At 42.7% G+C, this 16,888-nt stretch overlaps 1 protein-coding gene across 1 annotated transcript in view; it reads right to left on the bottom strand.

Annotated features, from left to right (window-relative positions):
- Positions 1-5,483: 5,483 nt before the first annotated feature.
- LOC115317899 overlaps positions 5,484-16,888 on the bottom strand; it is a 29,352-nt gene continuing 17,947 nt past the window's right edge. Inside the window, exons 2-5 of the mRNA XM_029977651.2 lie at positions 12,096-12,271; positions 8,896-8,990; positions 8,736-8,807; positions 5,484-5,620 (exon numbers count right to left, since the gene is read on the bottom strand). Of these exons, the coding sequence (XP_029833511.2) occupies positions 5,484-5,620; positions 8,736-8,807; positions 8,896-8,990; positions 12,096-12,271 (480 nt within the window). The remainder of the gene's footprint in view (positions 5,621-8,735; positions 8,808-8,895; positions 8,991-12,095; positions 12,272-16,888) is intronic.

The following is a 16,888-nucleotide window of genomic DNA, read 5'->3' as shown; positions in this document are numbered from 1 at the left end:
AGACCTGAAGGAGATTCCTTATAATGAATTACAGACTGCTGAGTGTCGCCATTGATGGTACAATTGACGGCGCGTCTGCCAAAATTTGTGGGAACGCCCCCTTTTTGGCTGATTTTGGCGTCTGAGGCAACATTTGGAGAGCGATAACTAAATAAATTCTGGGCCGCTTCAAAAGCACTCGGGCATATGCGTCATAGACCTAGAGGAGTTCCTTAAAATGAATTACAGACTGCTGAGTGTCGCCACTGATGGTACGATTGGCGGCGCGTATGCCAAAATTTGTGGGAAACGCCCCCTTTTTGGCGGATTTTGACGTCTGAGGCAACCTTTGGAGAGCGATAACTAAATAAATTCTGGGCCACTTCAAAAGCACTTGGGCATATGGGTCATAGACCTGAAGGAGATTCCTTATAATGAATTACAGACTGCTGAGTATCGCCATTGATGGTACAATTGACGGCGCGTGTGCCAAAATTTGTGGGAAACGCCCTCTTTTTGGCTGATTTTGGCGTCTGAGGCAACATTTGGAGAGCGATAACTAAATAAATTCTGGGCCGCTTCAAAAGCACTCGGGCATATGCGTCATAGACCTAGAGGAGTTCCTTAAAATGAATTACAGACTGCTGAGTGTCGCCACTGATGGTACGATTGGCGGCGCGTATGCCAAAATTTGTGGGAAACGCCCCCTTTTTGGCTGATTTTGGCGTCTGAGGCAACCTTTGGAGTGCGATACCTAAATAAATTCTGGGCCACTTCAAAAGCACTTGGGCATATGGGTCATAGACCTGAAGGAGATTCCTTATAATGAATTACAGACTGCTGAGTGTCGCCATTGATGGTACAATTGACGGCGCGTCTGCCAAAATTTGTGGGAACGCCCCCTTTTTGGCTGATTTTGGCGTCTGAGGCAACATTTGGAGAGCGATAACTAAATAAATTCTGGGCCGCTTCAAAAGCACTCGGGCATATGCGTCATAGACCTAGAGGAGTTCCTTAAAATGAATTACAGACTGCTGAGTGTCGCCACTGATGGTACGATTGGCGGCGCGTATGCCAAAATTTGTGGGAAACGCCCCCTTTTTGGCGGATTTTGACGTCTGAGGCAACCTTTGGAGAGCGATAACTAAATAAATTCTGGGCCACTTCAAAAGCACTTGGGCATATGGGTCATAGACCTGAAGGAGATTCCTTATAATGAATTACAGACTGCTGAGTATCGCCATTGATGGTACAATTGACGGCGCGTGTGCCAAAATTTGTGGGAAACGCCCTCTTTTTGGCTGATTTTGGCGTCTGAGGCAACATTTGGAGAGCGATAACTAAATAAATTCTGGGCCGCTTCAAAAGCACTCGGGCATATGCGTCATAGACCTAGAGGAGTTCCTTAAAATGAATTACAGACTGCTGAGTGTCGCCACTGATGGTACGATTGGCGGCGCGTATGCCAAAATTTGTGGGAAACGCCCCCTTTTTGGCTGATTTTGGCGTCTGAGGCAACCTTTGGAGTGCGATACCTAAATAAATTCTGGGCCGCTTCAAAAGCACTCGGGCATATGGGTCATAGACCTGAAGGAGATTCCTTATAATGAATTACAGACTGCTGAGTGTCGCCATTGATGGTACAATTGACGGCGCGTATGCCAAAATTTGTGCGAAACGCCCCCTTTTTGGCTGATTTTGGCGTCTGAGGTAACATTTGGAGAGCGATAACGAAATAAATTCTGGGCCACTTCAAAAGCACTCGGGCATATGGGTCATAGATCTGAAGGAGATTCCTTATAATGGATTACAGACTGCTGAGTGTCGCCATTGATGGTACAATTGACGGCGCGTATGCCAAAATTTGTGGGAAACGCCCCCTTTTTGGCTGATTTTGGTGTCTGAGGTAACATTTGGAGAGCGATAACAAAATATATTCTGGGCCACTTCAAAAGCACTCGGGCATATGGATCCTAAGATCTGAAGGAGATTCCTTATAATGAATTACAGACTGCTGAGTGTCGCCATTGATGGCACAATTGACGGCGCGTCTGCCAAAATTTGTGGGAACGCCCCCTTTTTGGCTGATTTTGGCGTCTGAGGCAACATTTGGAGAGCGATAACTAAATAAATTCTGGGCCGCTTCAAAAGCACTCGGGCATATGCGTCATAGACCTAGAGGAGTTCCTTAAAATGAATTACAGACTGCTGAGTGTCGCCACTGATGGTACGATTGGCGGCGCGTATGCCAAAATTTGTGGGAAACGCCCCCTTTTTGGCGGATTTTGACGTCTGAGGCAACCTTTGGAGAGCGATAACTAAATAAATTCTGGGCCACTTCAAAAGCACTTGGGCATATGGGTCATAGACCTGAAGGAGATTCCTTATAATGAATTACAGACTGCTGAGTATCGCCATTGATGGTACAATTGACGGCGCGTGTGCCAAAATTTGTGGGAAACGCCCTCTTTTTGGCTGATTTTGGCGTCTGAGGCAACATTTGGAGAGCGATAACTAAATAAATTCTGGGCCGCTTCAAAAGCACTCGGGCATATGCGTCATAGACCTAGAGGAGTTCCTTAAAATGAATTACAGACTGCTGAGTGTCGCCACTGATGGTACGATTGGCGGCGCGTATGCCAAAATTTGTGGGAAACGCCCCCTTTTTGGCGGATTTTGACGTCTGAGGCAACCTTTGGAGAGCGATAACTAAATAAATTCTGGGCCACTTCAAAAGCACTTGGGCATATGGGTCATAGACCTGAAGGAGATTCCTTATAATGAATTACAGACTGCTGAGTGTCGCCATTGATGGTACAATTGACGGCGCGTATGCCAAAATTTGTGCGAAACGCCCCCTTTTTGGCTGATTTTGGCGTCTGAGGCAACCTTTGGAGTGCGATAACTAAATAAATTCTGGGCCGCTTCAAAAGCACTCGGGCATATGCGTCATAGACCTAGGTGAGATTCCTTATAATGAATTACAGACTGCTAAGTGTCGCCATTGATGGTACGATTGACGGCGCGTATGCCACAATTTGTGGGAAACGCCCCCTTTTTGGCTGATTTTGGCGTCTGAAGCAACATTTGGAGATCGATAACTAAATAAATTCTGGGCTGCTTCAAAAGCACTCGGGCATATGCGTCATAGACCTAGAGGAGATTCCTTATAATGAATTACAGACTGCTGAGTGTCGCCATTGATGGTACAAATGACGGCCCGTATGCCCAAATTTGTGGGACACGCCCCCTTTTCGGCTGATTTTAATGTCTGAGGCAACCTTTGGAGAGTGATAACTAAATAAATTCTGGGCCGCTTCAAAAGCAATCGGGCATATGCGTCGCAGAACTAGAGGAGATGCATTGTTATGACTTATAGAGTGCTGAGTGTCGCCATTGATGGCACAATTGGCGGCGCGTATGCCCAAATATCTGGGACACGCCCCTTTTTTGCCTGATTTTGACGTCTGAGGTTGTGATGACTTAAGAGATACTGGGCCGTTTCAAAAGCTCTCGGGCGCACGCGTAGCAAACCTACATAAGATTGATTAATTAGCAGTAACAGCGTGCTACATGTCGGCATAAATTGTACTCTTCATGTCGCGTTTGCCAAAATGTCTGGACCACACCCACTCATTTTGGCATTTTTATTTTTAATACCATCCTTGGATGTGCAATAGCTGGTGAAATGAAATGCTGACACTTTGTAAAATATAGCTCGGATCAAAAAACGTTTTGACTCCTTAATTATTCAGCACTTTAAGCATAATTTGTTTGAGCTAATTACGCGGTGAAAAAAAAAAACCTGCAGTCAGGCTCCGTGGTTATCATTCAAGAAAGTATTCAGTGTAGTTGCCGTTTTGTTATACATTACATATGTTGTTAAAAATGTATTTAGGAACGCAACAACGTCACTGAATCCTCGAGTCTCCTCACCAACTGCGTCTTCTTTTTGGTATTTAAAGTCCTGGGGAACCACTTTAAAATTAAGTAATTTGAAAATATGAAATGTTTTCATGCAGCTAGATACATTGGCTATATATATAGCGAAATGCAACTAGATTGATAGGGTGGTTTCTTTGGGGTTTTGCATTGAATGTTAAAAAGACGTATGATTTTTCTGCGGTTCGCCATAGGAACCAATGAGTAAAAGTTTGGTTGCATTTTGGCCAGACTTAATAACACCCACGACCACGAAATTTCTCGTGCGGGTTGAGGGCAACGTAGTAAAACGTGACACAAAAGTGCAAAGCGATTGAGTAATTAGTTTTCTTATTATAAAAAAAGATCGCTTTGGTCCATTGAGTTACGGGCGCCGGCGCAACGGCGGCCGATAGATGGCGTAAGTAGTGGCGGCGCGCGCCTGTCCGAGAATCTTGGGGTTGCTGCTTATGTAAGAATTTTGAGTGACAGGTTAATCTTCTATAATCTTCTCGGAGGAGAATAGCGACGCCTGTGCATATCCGGGAGGGGAGGATCCTGATTAGAGTGGTGCTCCTTCCTCCCCTTTGCTCTGGAGGTCATCGGAGCGCTCTTTCAATAACTTCATGTGCGAGCCACGTATAGAGCAACGCAAGCTACATTTACAAGTCATATACCGCGGGCCAGCAAGGGGCACAGATTGGGCAAGAATAATGTGCCTTCGGCCGCGGCTCGTCCACAATCAGTGCCTTATCAAAGAAGACAGCATTGCTCGTCCAGTTTGTGTCCAAGTCCGTTCCGCGGTATGTGACGTGTAAAAACTAGCATCGAATCCTTCTTATCCAGGCGGTGTTAGCTGTTTTGACACGCTATACACGCACGTTACCGAACAATTCTAGTTTCGGAACTCTTTGAACCTGGGGCGTACGCCTACCAGTAATGTTTACAATAATCAATATGGCTTCTCGAAGCGCGACATTGCACGCATTACACAGTTGGAAGCTAAAGAAATAAAAAAATGTCACCTTGGACTGCGGTAAGAAAAAAAAACTTTCAAGTTTAAGAAAAAAAGGAACGGAGGAAGAAGAAGAAAATAAATGGTGCTATGGAGAATTTGGCAGCCTTGAAATGGCGCCGGCTACTCCAATGGAACGGAGGAGAATGTATTGTATCTTGTCTTTATTATTTTTTTTTTTACTTTAACGTTTCTTAATTTCTTCTGCACCACAGTATTAGGTGTCACATTACAATTACTTATCACTAACTGGCCGGCGCGCTCACTGTTTTTTTCCACAAAAAATACAAACATTAACTAATGCTTCTAAAAAGACGAATATTAGGAGCAGTGTGAATAGGCACCCTTATTTGTAGTAAATTTTATCTCTTAAGCTTTAGTAGAGTAAATTGGACGTAACCACACGTGTTTTATTATTCACATGCGTATACGGAGCGGAAAGTTGCCAGGGCCAGTGTGGCAACAAGATATATCCTTGTCCAGAAGCTCCGCTTTTAACTTAAACTCCTCAAACAAAATATATTGGCCTCAACAATTTAATCTTGACATTGCCTTTGAAAGGAAAGGACTACTTGGTGTGGCACTCGGGATATTTGTGGTAATAATGTACAGTTTTGTTGTTGCATGAGCGTATATATCTTGAGCAGAAAGAAGAGGGCCGGCCATCCTTTTCCGGACGTTTCATTTCCCAAAGCTCGCAGTCACCTGAAATTTAAAAAGCCACGGCCATTATATGTCTAAAAAACTCTAAGTATATTCGTGATTCCGCACAATTGTCCAGTTTCCTTTATGGTGGTATGGACAATGAAAAGAAAACAAGGAAGCTAAAAATAAAAAAAAGGACAACCAAGACTGTTGGGGAATTAAGATGAATCAGGAAATAATAAAAATGTGTACACGGTTAACTTGTTAGTTATATTAGGGAGTTCTAGTAAGTAATGTTTCCCCCTCCGCGAACCCTCTGCAACGAAGGAACCGCCACGGCGCCTGCGTGCTGATGGCCTTGGCTGTAGAGTTTCGGGTAGCGGAGGGGCTTAGCGGAGAGGGAAGCACGGTCTACTAAAACTCACTAATAGGGAGTTTTAGGGAACCGCTTTTAAATATCCGATACAGTACGGTGGACCCTCCGGTGCGAACTGCGCATGCGCTACCACAGGAGAATCCCATATGCGCAGTTCACATTGGAGGGCTCACCGTACTGTATCGGATGGGCAAAAACGGCTCCCTAAAACTCCCTATTAATACAATTCGTTTTACCGTAAATGGCAATTTACACACTAGCGTTGAGTCCGACCGAGTGCGACTCGGGCAGGTGTTTAACCCTCTTGCGACAGATTAGACCGGGCGCGCAGCAGCGGTGGCGGTCGTAAGCGGCTGAAATCCCCTTTCGTTGAACTCTGCCGTAGTCCGTTGCAACAGTGTGAACCAGCCTTAACTTGGCAAACAGGGAACACTACGGCCACGTACAGTCAATCAAAGCAATAGAGGCGAAGCACTTGACGAGCCTCACCAATAGTAATGGGCTGGTAACCAGGGTAAAAAGAACCATGTGTTCTTTTATTACATCAACCAGAAAATTGTCATTCTTTAGCAATATACTCGTTTCCACCTCAATAACTGTAGTAAAAAAAAGTCAAACGTCTGTGGAGCCTAATCTCCCTGAATGTTGACAATTGAAATATGTTTGTAGGTGCATTTTAGATTAGATATTTTATTTTCCCGAAGAACATTCAAATGATTATAACCGAAAAAGGGTGACCTACGCACAGAGCAAAATGTACTAGATTTTATTTGTAACTTTTAATTGATCTGTTTTACTTCTATAGTTCCACACATTCAATCCACTATCGAGCCCTACTTTCGAGGCACACGTACAGTGTTTGAGCCTGTAAAATTAATTTGAGACGTATATCGTACTACAGAGCTTGAAATACTCCCGTAAAAAAGGAAAATATGTGCGCCTTCATTTCCCTGCAGAATGGGCGGGAACCAATCGCGGCGAACAGTGGAACGATCGCAGTTAATGACGGAGCTGGAAATATGGTTAGAGTAAAAAAGCCGAATGTGCACTTGGACAATAAGCAAGATGTTTCAATTACTCATCGTGCATGCGTGCTGGAGATGCCCTATCTCCAGCGCACACCTGTTGCATCCTGTCGTGATCTAGATATGCGCGCGTCCAAGTGTTATCAATAGCAGAATGCTCCCACTGGGTGCGAAGCTTCTAATGCAGATCTAACGTGAAAACGATCGCATGAAAGAGTTCTCACTGATGGTTAGCTGAATATTTAAAGTTCTGGGAATTCGCGATAATCAGGAACGGTGATTAGCTCTCGTTTCCATTTACGGACGAGCAACGTTCTTGGATAATTAGAACGCGTTTCATGCGCTTGGTTATAACTTTTCCTTTTTTACTGTGTTGGACTCCCGCATCAACCACCCTAAAGCACAGCCCAAACCCTAGCGACAAACCCAGTAGACTTTTTTCCTACCTGGATTATAAAACTGCAAACATATCTGCACTCTATCTAGATTTTAGGTTCTCAGAAAGTATTCTTCTTTTTTTCTGCAATCTAGATCTCAGGCTTCCAGAAACAACTCCAGTTAGATTTCCAATTTTATAAACCAGAGAGTGAAAAGTCATACTGGATTTTTCGGTAGGGAACCAAGCCGCAAAACAGTAAAAAATGAGCACCGGAGAAATCCGGTGGGAGAGCAGCGCTTTCAATGGTCATGTGAAAGTGACGTTTTGCAGCTCCAGCTTTGCAGTCCAAAGTTGAAAATATGTATTTGTTCCCCGGCCCCGAAGAGAGTCGCGAAGCGCCGGAGAGCACTCTCGGCCCAGCAGGGGGAGACGGTCGACCCAGGTCGCCCTCATGACACACCTTGAGATGGCTGTTGGGGGGGAGCGAGGGGGGGAGGGGGGTGGGAGTGTGCTAATCGTTTCTCGGGAACCCAACAAAGGGACAAAGGACGGCTTAAGGAGCAGTTCCTTATGTTGTATTCTCCCCCTCGAAGCCACTCGTAAATCCCGGAAATGATTCCTCCTTTTTCTCTCCCGCCCATCATTTGTGTTTATATATCCCTTTCCCTCTCTACATTTCCGACTTCGGCGTCCCGGCGAGCAGTGCCCTCCGAATTCTCGTCCATGCAATAGACCCTTTCCGGAATTCAGACTGGCAACTTTGATCACTATCATCATCTGAAAAATGGCATATGTGCTATACTAATGGCGACCATCTGTTTACTGATGAAAGAAGAAGTTGAAGATGTTCCTAAGCCGATGATTCTATGCCTATACATTCTAGATGTTAGCGCGGCGTGAAGCAGGAATCGGACGCAAGAGCTGCGTAAGCGTTCATTTCTAACTCGGGCCAAGTCAATCTGTTAGTAGCCCACACTTGGCTTCAAAGCCCCTTCATGTATAGAACTTTATGAAGGCGTCTATGTGGGCTGGCGCTTCGTTCTGACTGGTTGTAACTTTTTAGCCATCGACACTGAAGAGATGTAAAAAGAACTGGTCAGTGACGCGCCCATTCTCATTCACAGTTGACTTGCGGAGGTGACGGTGCCCCATACAGTACTACAAACCACAGGTTCATCGCCGCCATTAGTACGGTAAAAGTCAAACTGCCATTTGAATCACCAGATGGCCCTGAATTCCGGAAAGGGTCTATTCTGCGCGCTTCTGGGCTAAAACGGTAGGCGGAAGTTCTAAGAAAAACTTGTTCCTCCTCACTCATTATTGCGGGCCCTTTTTGCGGCTTGGTTTGGAGCACCCTTAATTGTTAGCCACCAAAGTTTGAAAAGGGCTGCTTACCTGAGGTCTTATGGTAAAAGAGAGCGCACGAATCATGGTCGGACAACAAGAGATATATTGTTCCTGCATATCCTGGAAAGACAAAAAAAGTGGGAGAGTTTTGGCAGACGAGGAGAACATGCAAAAATACAGTAAAAATAAAACCGCAGAAATAACCTACTTGTTCCTGAACCCCGGTGTATCTTAGCTTCCATGTAGTTGGGAAGCTTATATCCTGTCGATTTTTCTGGTTTCATATCATACATCGAAGTTAACCTGTAAAGGTATTCAAGTAAAAGTCATAATACAATACACGTTCTCACTGGAACATGTTACGATGGCACGATATGATTACAGAATGTTTGACGGCTCGATTTCGGGGAAGAGGGGAAACGTTTTATGGGGGAAAACAAAATTACACATAACTGAGAAAAAAGGAAATTTGGAAGGTGAGTCAGCAAAATTAAACCCAATACCCAGCCTATACTCCGTTTTACAATAAAGCCCCGACAACACGGCGGCTATTTTGAATGGCTACGAAACCGGTTTTGATTTATTGAAATGAAGGACAATCAATCAATCAATCAATGTTTATTTTTTTCTTGTGCTGAAGCCTAAATATGTACTGAAGAGTATTTCTGCTAACATAATCTTTTTGGTATTCGCTAAGTTATAGTAAGCTACTAAAATTATGGGTTAAAATGTTACTAGGTAATTTACTAATTTTCACGTGCTTCAAATTGTCTCTTTAATATAGATGGTAAGGATGACGTGTTACGATAAGGAAGTGGACGGCAGCTTCATTGAAACTTTCCTTGCTAAGCATTTTTTTTTAATAAAACATGTCTTTGCGCATGATTTTTGTTTAGAGACCTATTTGAAACACAATTTTTCGAAAAGCCCACGAACACGCATGTGCCTTTGCGGGCCTGCGTTATCTTTGCAGTCGCTTATTGCGCCATATGCATGTATGTATGTATGTATATTGTTATACTTAGCAAGTGGTTAGAAGTATCACTATTTTAACATTATTATTGCCGAAGAAAATAAAAAAAGCACATCGCGATAATTACTCGTTGATTTAGCAATTAAACAATTAATATATGACTACATTTTAGCTGCCCATAGAATCCCCAAGAAAAAAAAAGAATATGATAGCGCAGTTTCTGTTGAGCCTGCATATTTAGATTTGTTTTTAAGGAAGTAAAAAGTGTTTCGTAGTTATTTCTTAATGCTCACAGACAACGCTACAATCCAAGAGGTCCAATCAAGGAGCACCGAAAAATTGCATTGACACAGGGCTTGTCATTTCTGCTAGTTTGCAGTCGCCAACTGAACCGATCACACAGTGAACGCGCCGTGACCCTGCGCTTTTTTTTGTTCATTATTGCATTTAACGGTGATGGCAAACCCCCAATGACGACGAGCGGACTGACGAGGCACTTTTAACGCTGTTTGATTGGCTCCATCGAACCGTAGCGTCGGCTGGGGTTGGAGTTAAACATAGTGCCTGGAAAGCGTCTTCGAACGGTGTGAGTGTTTTAGCGTCCTACGCTGCCACACATCAAAAGTTGTCTCGAAGTGGCAACAAATGACGTCACAGAAGTCGCAAGTGTCATGCTGTAACATGTAGCAATCCTGGAGGTCGGTCATAAAATGCTAAGAAGAAGCTGCGACTAGCACAACCCAACGCGAGTGACGCTGGCGTCAAAGCGTCCCAAATTATGGCTGCCGAAGTTTCCGTGGACTGCCACCCTGGACAGCGACCTGCGGCAGAACAGGCGTCTGCACTCACACACAACAGCTGTTGGAACGCCACCAGCATCGCGACTGGCCACAGCGTGAAACTTCTGTGACGTCATCAGGCGGAAATCGAGGGACCACTTTTTTGGACGCGGTAAACTCACCAGTCAGAGACGCGTTGCAGGCGCCATAGTTAAAGTGAAACAGAGAAAACGATTGAAGCTCATAGGGTCATTCTTAACTCTCTTCCTACTATAGTAATGATGTGAGAGGGCGGAACCCTTGCCTTCGATAGTCACTAACAGGACGCCACTGGCAGGGCGTCCCTTTCTGTTGCCCAGACTCAACGATGTCAGGATTACTTTTCAAACGAAAGTAAATGACCTTTCCAATTACTTCTATAAAATTACGCATTTGTAATTAATTTACATCACAAGTAACCGCAAGATAGAAATAAAGACGTTACAACTACTTTTAAAAGAAGTAGTAAGATTACGTCCAAATAAGTTTTTTTAAGTTCTTCAAGCAGGAATTTGTGGCAGTTTTATTTAGGGTGTCCCATAAGTCAGATTGCCGTTCCACCGCTATGGGGAGATTATTATTATTATAATTATTATTAATATTATTACTATTACTACTATTATTATTATCATGATCATTATCACTATTATTATTATTATCATCATCATCTTCTTTAAGGCGATTTATCAGGTGTACAGAATCATTAAAGGACGTTTATGATGATGTTGCTGATAATATGAAATTATTGCGCCATGAAAACTGCTTTTCTAATCTAAACTAGATTTCAAAAGAAACGCGTGTGATGTAGCGAGGGTGACCATATTTCCCACACTTTTGCTAACAGCGGGATAATATTGTGGAAACAATACTCTAAATTCCATCGATCTGTATCCAGTAAACTTCTTACACCAACTTACTTACCTCCATTATAACCCTCATCACACAACGATTACATCAAACCTTTCACAGACTAAAAACAAGAACCTTTCAAGAGCAGCTTAATTAAACAAAAAGAAAGTAAATAAAAAGGTGTAAACTTTTTTAAAATTGTTTTGCTATTACGACGTCCAAGATTGGAAATCCTCGTTTTGATATGTATAGTGTACTTAACTGAAGTGTTTTTTCTATATTTTTCTTCTTCTGCCAACAGTAATCAATCGTTATACTCCTGTTTTATACCGCCATCGGGGCTTTGTAGGATGACCTAATCGTTTGTTCGATGCTGCTTGAAATATATATCCTCTGAACTAACCGAAAACTCTAGGACGCGATAACTAAATTCTGCATATACTTTTCTGAATGTTTATAATAACTTAGAGCTTGTGAGGAATCTGGCAATCCACAGCGTTTGATCAGATTTCCCCCATGTTAAATCGTCTCTTGATTTTTACCGTGAGGTGGCGAAGCGCAATCAGCCACGCGAGCTGCAGTACGCCGCCGCCAAAGACCTGTGCGGAAGTATGCGTGAGACCTTTCTAGATCGAGGCTCGTTTGATAACACTTAAAAGGTGACCACGTGTTTTTGAACCAGTGCATGTCATTCTCCGAGGTGGGTTGTAGCAAAAGAATTCCACAAAATTCGATAATATTTTAGTTTCGTAATTCTTGAGTACATACCATTTGCCCTTAAGTCTCTTCGTATAAAGCCGCCGCTCCAGAAGAAATTTACCTTGCGAATTTTTTTCTGTTCTTACTTCTCCACACATGAAAGTTATTCCGGAGCCCTGCTTCAAAAGAGGGTCTTCCTTGAACGTACCTCCTACCACGTAAAACTTCATGGGACCTAAGAAGAGCTGATGAACATACGGGAGAGTTTTAGTTTAATTAATACAAATTTCTACACTAAGTATAAAAAAATGAAGGTGATTGAAGTCAATTCAATATTATAAAGTGCAAAATAGTAAGTTAACAATAAAAAAATGGGCATGACCTTTATCTTCAAACTCCTGTGTCGCACGAAATGCATTATAGGGAAATTGGTGAGGAGATTGGTGAGGGAATTGTTAGGTCACGTGACATATATTATCCCGCTAAATTTAGCCGGGTAACTGAAGGAGTTTATAGGTCACGTGATGTTAGGTCACGTTAAATCGATTTTCCCCCTAAATGTAGGGGGAAACTGAATAGACCCTTTACGAAAGTCAGTCAAGCAACTATGAAATACCGAAACCGCCGCCATTACTGCGTCGTCGTTTCGGGAGCGAGCGATAGCAGGTGCTCGTGGCAGAACTCCCGGTACCTTTGGCTACGATTCTCAGGGACGAGTGACTTTGCCTTCCCCGTGGAGCACTGACCTAACTGCAGTTCTGCGTAGCTTTAACAAATGTAAGATAGAGGCGCACCGCGCCTCGACACTCGCTTCGAGCCGCCAGGTTGCCCAAAGCAGCAAGTTCATGACCGAGGCCTATGTTGATCCGGCGTCGGTTCAAGTGTTGAGGTAAGCACCGTTCTTTCTTGTCGCCCGTTCAGACCTAAGCGTGAGCCAACCCAAAGCTACAAGCGCGCGCATCACGCCGTGAACGTGTCTTTACGTGCAGGCGGACTTGTGCCGTCTGCCGCAGCGCCGTGCATAAGGAAACGCCGAAAGAGGCTTAAGATGCTCGAGCACCTTGGGTCTCTTTTGCATGATGAAACAAAAGTAATATTTTCCGGCTCGTTCTCACAGCTTCAACTAATGTTGCAAGGCTCGGTGGCGTACGGACTAAAGAGTACGAGGCGGGGGGTGAGAGGTAAACAGAATCGCTCTTGCGTCGTGTCGGTGAACTTCGCCTCTGCACGCCGTACTTCATAGTATTTTTTTTATTTTTTTATTCTTTTATTTTTTAGCAGAGGCGTTTGTTTTGATCGTATTGCTTTCTGTGCTGGCAAGTTTCACGTTGACGGTTTGACGTGTGTGATGCCCGCGAGCGTGCACTATGTCCACTATCAGCACGAGCATGCTAGCTCAAAAGGTAGGACAAACCGGTCCCAACTTTCGGCGTAGTAAAAGATTCCGGCGTTTAGTAAACGAATAATCGCAAATATGACGCGTCTTTCCCTAGTAGCACCGAATGTTGCCACAATGTTACTGGAATGTGGTCCGCCAACGTTGTGTATACGTGGCTAATGTCCGCAAAATGTCATGTCGCTGGAACGTTATCTGAAAACATTCCCGTAACATCACAGTAAACATTTGTGCTATGTTATGCCCTCAACATTTGTGCTATGTTATGCCCTCAACATTTGTGGTATGTTATGCCCTCAACATTTGTGGTATGTTATGCCCTCAACATTAGTGGAACATAATTTATTAACATTGTTTATATATTTCCAATGACCACACAGCAAACATTTGTGGTATGTTTTGTCCTCAACATTCGTGTAACATTAACTTGGTGTCTCAAGTAGCAGCCAGGCTCTTTAAATCAACCGCGAAATTTGGTTTCTTAACCTATTGCGCTAGGAGTTTTTGCAGCGTTGCCCACAGGCGGTACATTTTTTTTATTATAAAAATTGCAAAGAGCGAACTTACCTGAGGAAAAAGTAAAGAAAGAAAAAGGGTTAACTCCTTTGGAAATTCAGCGAAGGCACCAGTCTTCAAACAATAGGGCGCCCTATTTTTGAAGACCGTTGGCTTCGCTGCATTTCCATAGCAGTTAAGCCTTTTTCTTTCTTTATTTTTTCCTCAGTTAGTTCGCTCTTTGCAATTTTTATAGAAAAAAATACACCACCTGTGGGCAACGGTGCACAAAATCCTAGCGCGACAGGTTAAGAAACCGAATTTTGTGGTCGATTTAAAGAGACTGGCCACTATTTGAGACACCCAACATATTGCCAATTGACCACTACTTTTCTACATGAGCTACATTATAAAAAAATCAATTTACCCACAACAAGGACAGCTAAAAACGGACAAGCACATATACATAGCCGCAATGTGCTAGCTTCGTTTCTATCTTTCCTCGTCTCGGGCAAATTAGTCGCAGACTAGCTCTCTCAGCGATTTCACCCCACCTTCGCCTGTGTGAAAGTCGTTCATCAAATAGCACTGCTGCTGAACCGCTCTAAGAAGTTATTCACTTCACTTGAGAAAACGTGAATACTCTTTTCTGTAATCTGCTTTCAATCATGTCGATCTATCCCAGTTTTATTTCGAGGTAATAGCTTTTATAAAAAGCTCCACTTTTTTTTTAACTTTTTTCAGCCAATCAAAATCTTTAACTTTCAGATGTTTGTCACTCCAATGTTCTTGCACAAGAATTTTCTGAGCAGAGAAGTCACTAAAAAAGACATTTAGCCTAATTGTGAAGTAAACTTTGTGAGGGAAAAAAAAAATCTTTCTTACGTGACAGAGAAATAAAGAACTTCTGATGATCTTAAAGGACAAACATTGATTTTAATTCCCAAAATAATTAGCACTTATAACCAACAAAGGCTAGACACGTTTAGCTAATGAATGGGTATATTGAAGATAAAATGTTTGTCCCAAGTTGCCTTAATACCCAAGTTGACACCTTAGTAACTGTTGAGCACAGCACTTGTTGACAACATGTCGGTTACCAGAAATGTAGCCTGTAATATATATGCCTCACAGAACTCCAAAGCCAAATTTAGCAGCTATACTCCGTTTCACCTTCAGTTGAAGCGCAGCATACACTACGAGCCATCCCAGTCAATTTAGCGTCAAGTCTGATGCGACTTTGAGCTCTGCCTCCCGTTCCACACAACTGGAAAGTCTTGTGATACTCTTCCGGCGCTGGATCAGCTGGGATGGCCCATACCGTTCACTATGCTTTAATTTAAAGTGAAACGGAGCATAGTGGAGACAGCACTGTAACTATTCAGACTCAATATTTCGAAATTAATTAGTGTTGATTTTCATTTCTTTTATATTAAACTTTCACAACCCACAAAAGTAAAAGGTTTCATGGATTACCAGTATCCCCAACCATTGGGCAATTGATTTGCATGATAACTTCTACAATTTTTTCTCCAATTGCAAGATTTTGAATTATTTTGGAGTGGATTATCTGCTCTCTACAGCAGAAGACTGACTAATAGAACATGCATATCACAAGATGCATCCCCCCCCCCCCCCCAGACAGTATAATTTCAGCAATATTTTCACTTTGTGACACAATTTAAAGCAGTCCTCCACTCTACTTTTCTCTCTCGCATCTGCTCGTGGCAAGCAGAGAAGGAAGCAGGGGTTGCTGGGAAAAGTATGCACATCCGTCTCCATCACTTCCTTCCAGCCAATAGGAAGTTACAAAAAGAAAGCTATCTCCTTGAAATAGCAACCACTTTTCAGGCAACCATGTAAAATCAGTCTTGCCAAAATGAGTCTTGCACCCTAAATAGTTATACTTTATTTTTTTTTCAAGGAAAATGCATTTTATGACATGGGTGTCCTATCCATGTCATTCTAACTTGTTCTAACTTTTTTAGTGGCCCTCTAAGAGGCACCTGTCACTGACCATAAAGTAGGACGCTTAGAGGAATCCAAAAGATTTGTTGAGATAGGGTTTATTTTCATAAATCTTCCAAGTTTTACATTGCACTCAGTAGAAGCTGTAAGCTCAGCCAACTTGATTAAAATAAACTGTGAGAAAACATCACGAAAAAGGTTGCAGCAACAGGACCAGACATGTACTGCGGAAACATTTGCAGATTCACTAAGAAACATACTCAACTTCTCAAAAGTATAATGAGTGGTAACAACCAAGCTTAAGTTAGCAGAAGAAACATGTAGTTTGAAAGTAACTTTGAGTTAAATAAAATTGACTAGATATATAAGCAAAGGTGTGTTACAAACGGATCATTCTTGCATCCGTAGGGCAACTGCAAGAGGAAAAAAAAAAAGTAATTACACAGACGAAAATTATAACAAAAATGTTTACATCCTATTCATAGGCAGTATCGACGTTTACCAGGAATAGGTGTGACAGCTACTCGCTTAGTTCTATATACACAGATATTAGATTGTGAAAATAGTGGTAAATAAGTTCAATCAAAAAAACCACTAGAGTAACCTGCCACTGATGTTACCATATCTGTTGCTGCTCAAAGTTATCATAAAACAAACATATGTCATATTAATGAACAGAGAAGGAAGAGGAACAGTTACATAAAACTAGAAGGCACACAGTCCCTTATCGCCATCTTGAGCGCAGTGTCACCCTTTCTCTACACCAAGTGTCATTATTAGCTGTAGATTACTCCCAGAAGTCAAAAACTTATTTTCGGAAACCTCAATGAGACAGGCAAATGTCCTGCTTGTCCTCTGTCAATAACATAAACGTCATAATTATTGTGATCAATAAATTACATGGGTCCCCACCCCCTAACCTAAAAAAAGCTGTGCACATAGCAGGCTTCATGTTGCTTGGTAATGACATTAACGAGATAAACACTCACTTTTCTCAGTACTG

The sequence above is a fragment of the Ixodes scapularis genome, unplaced genomic scaffold (genome assembly GCF_016920785.2).
Source record: "Ixodes scapularis isolate PalLabHiFi unplaced genomic scaffold, ASM1692078v2 PGA_scaffold6__148_contigs__length_123643588, whole genome shotgun sequence".
In the NCBI taxonomy this organism is placed as follows: Eukaryota; Metazoa; Arthropoda; class Arachnida; order Ixodida; family Ixodidae; genus Ixodes; species Ixodes scapularis.
The sequence above is the reverse complement of the archived record's forward strand: the minus strand, read 5'-3'. Positions and strand labels throughout refer to the sequence as shown.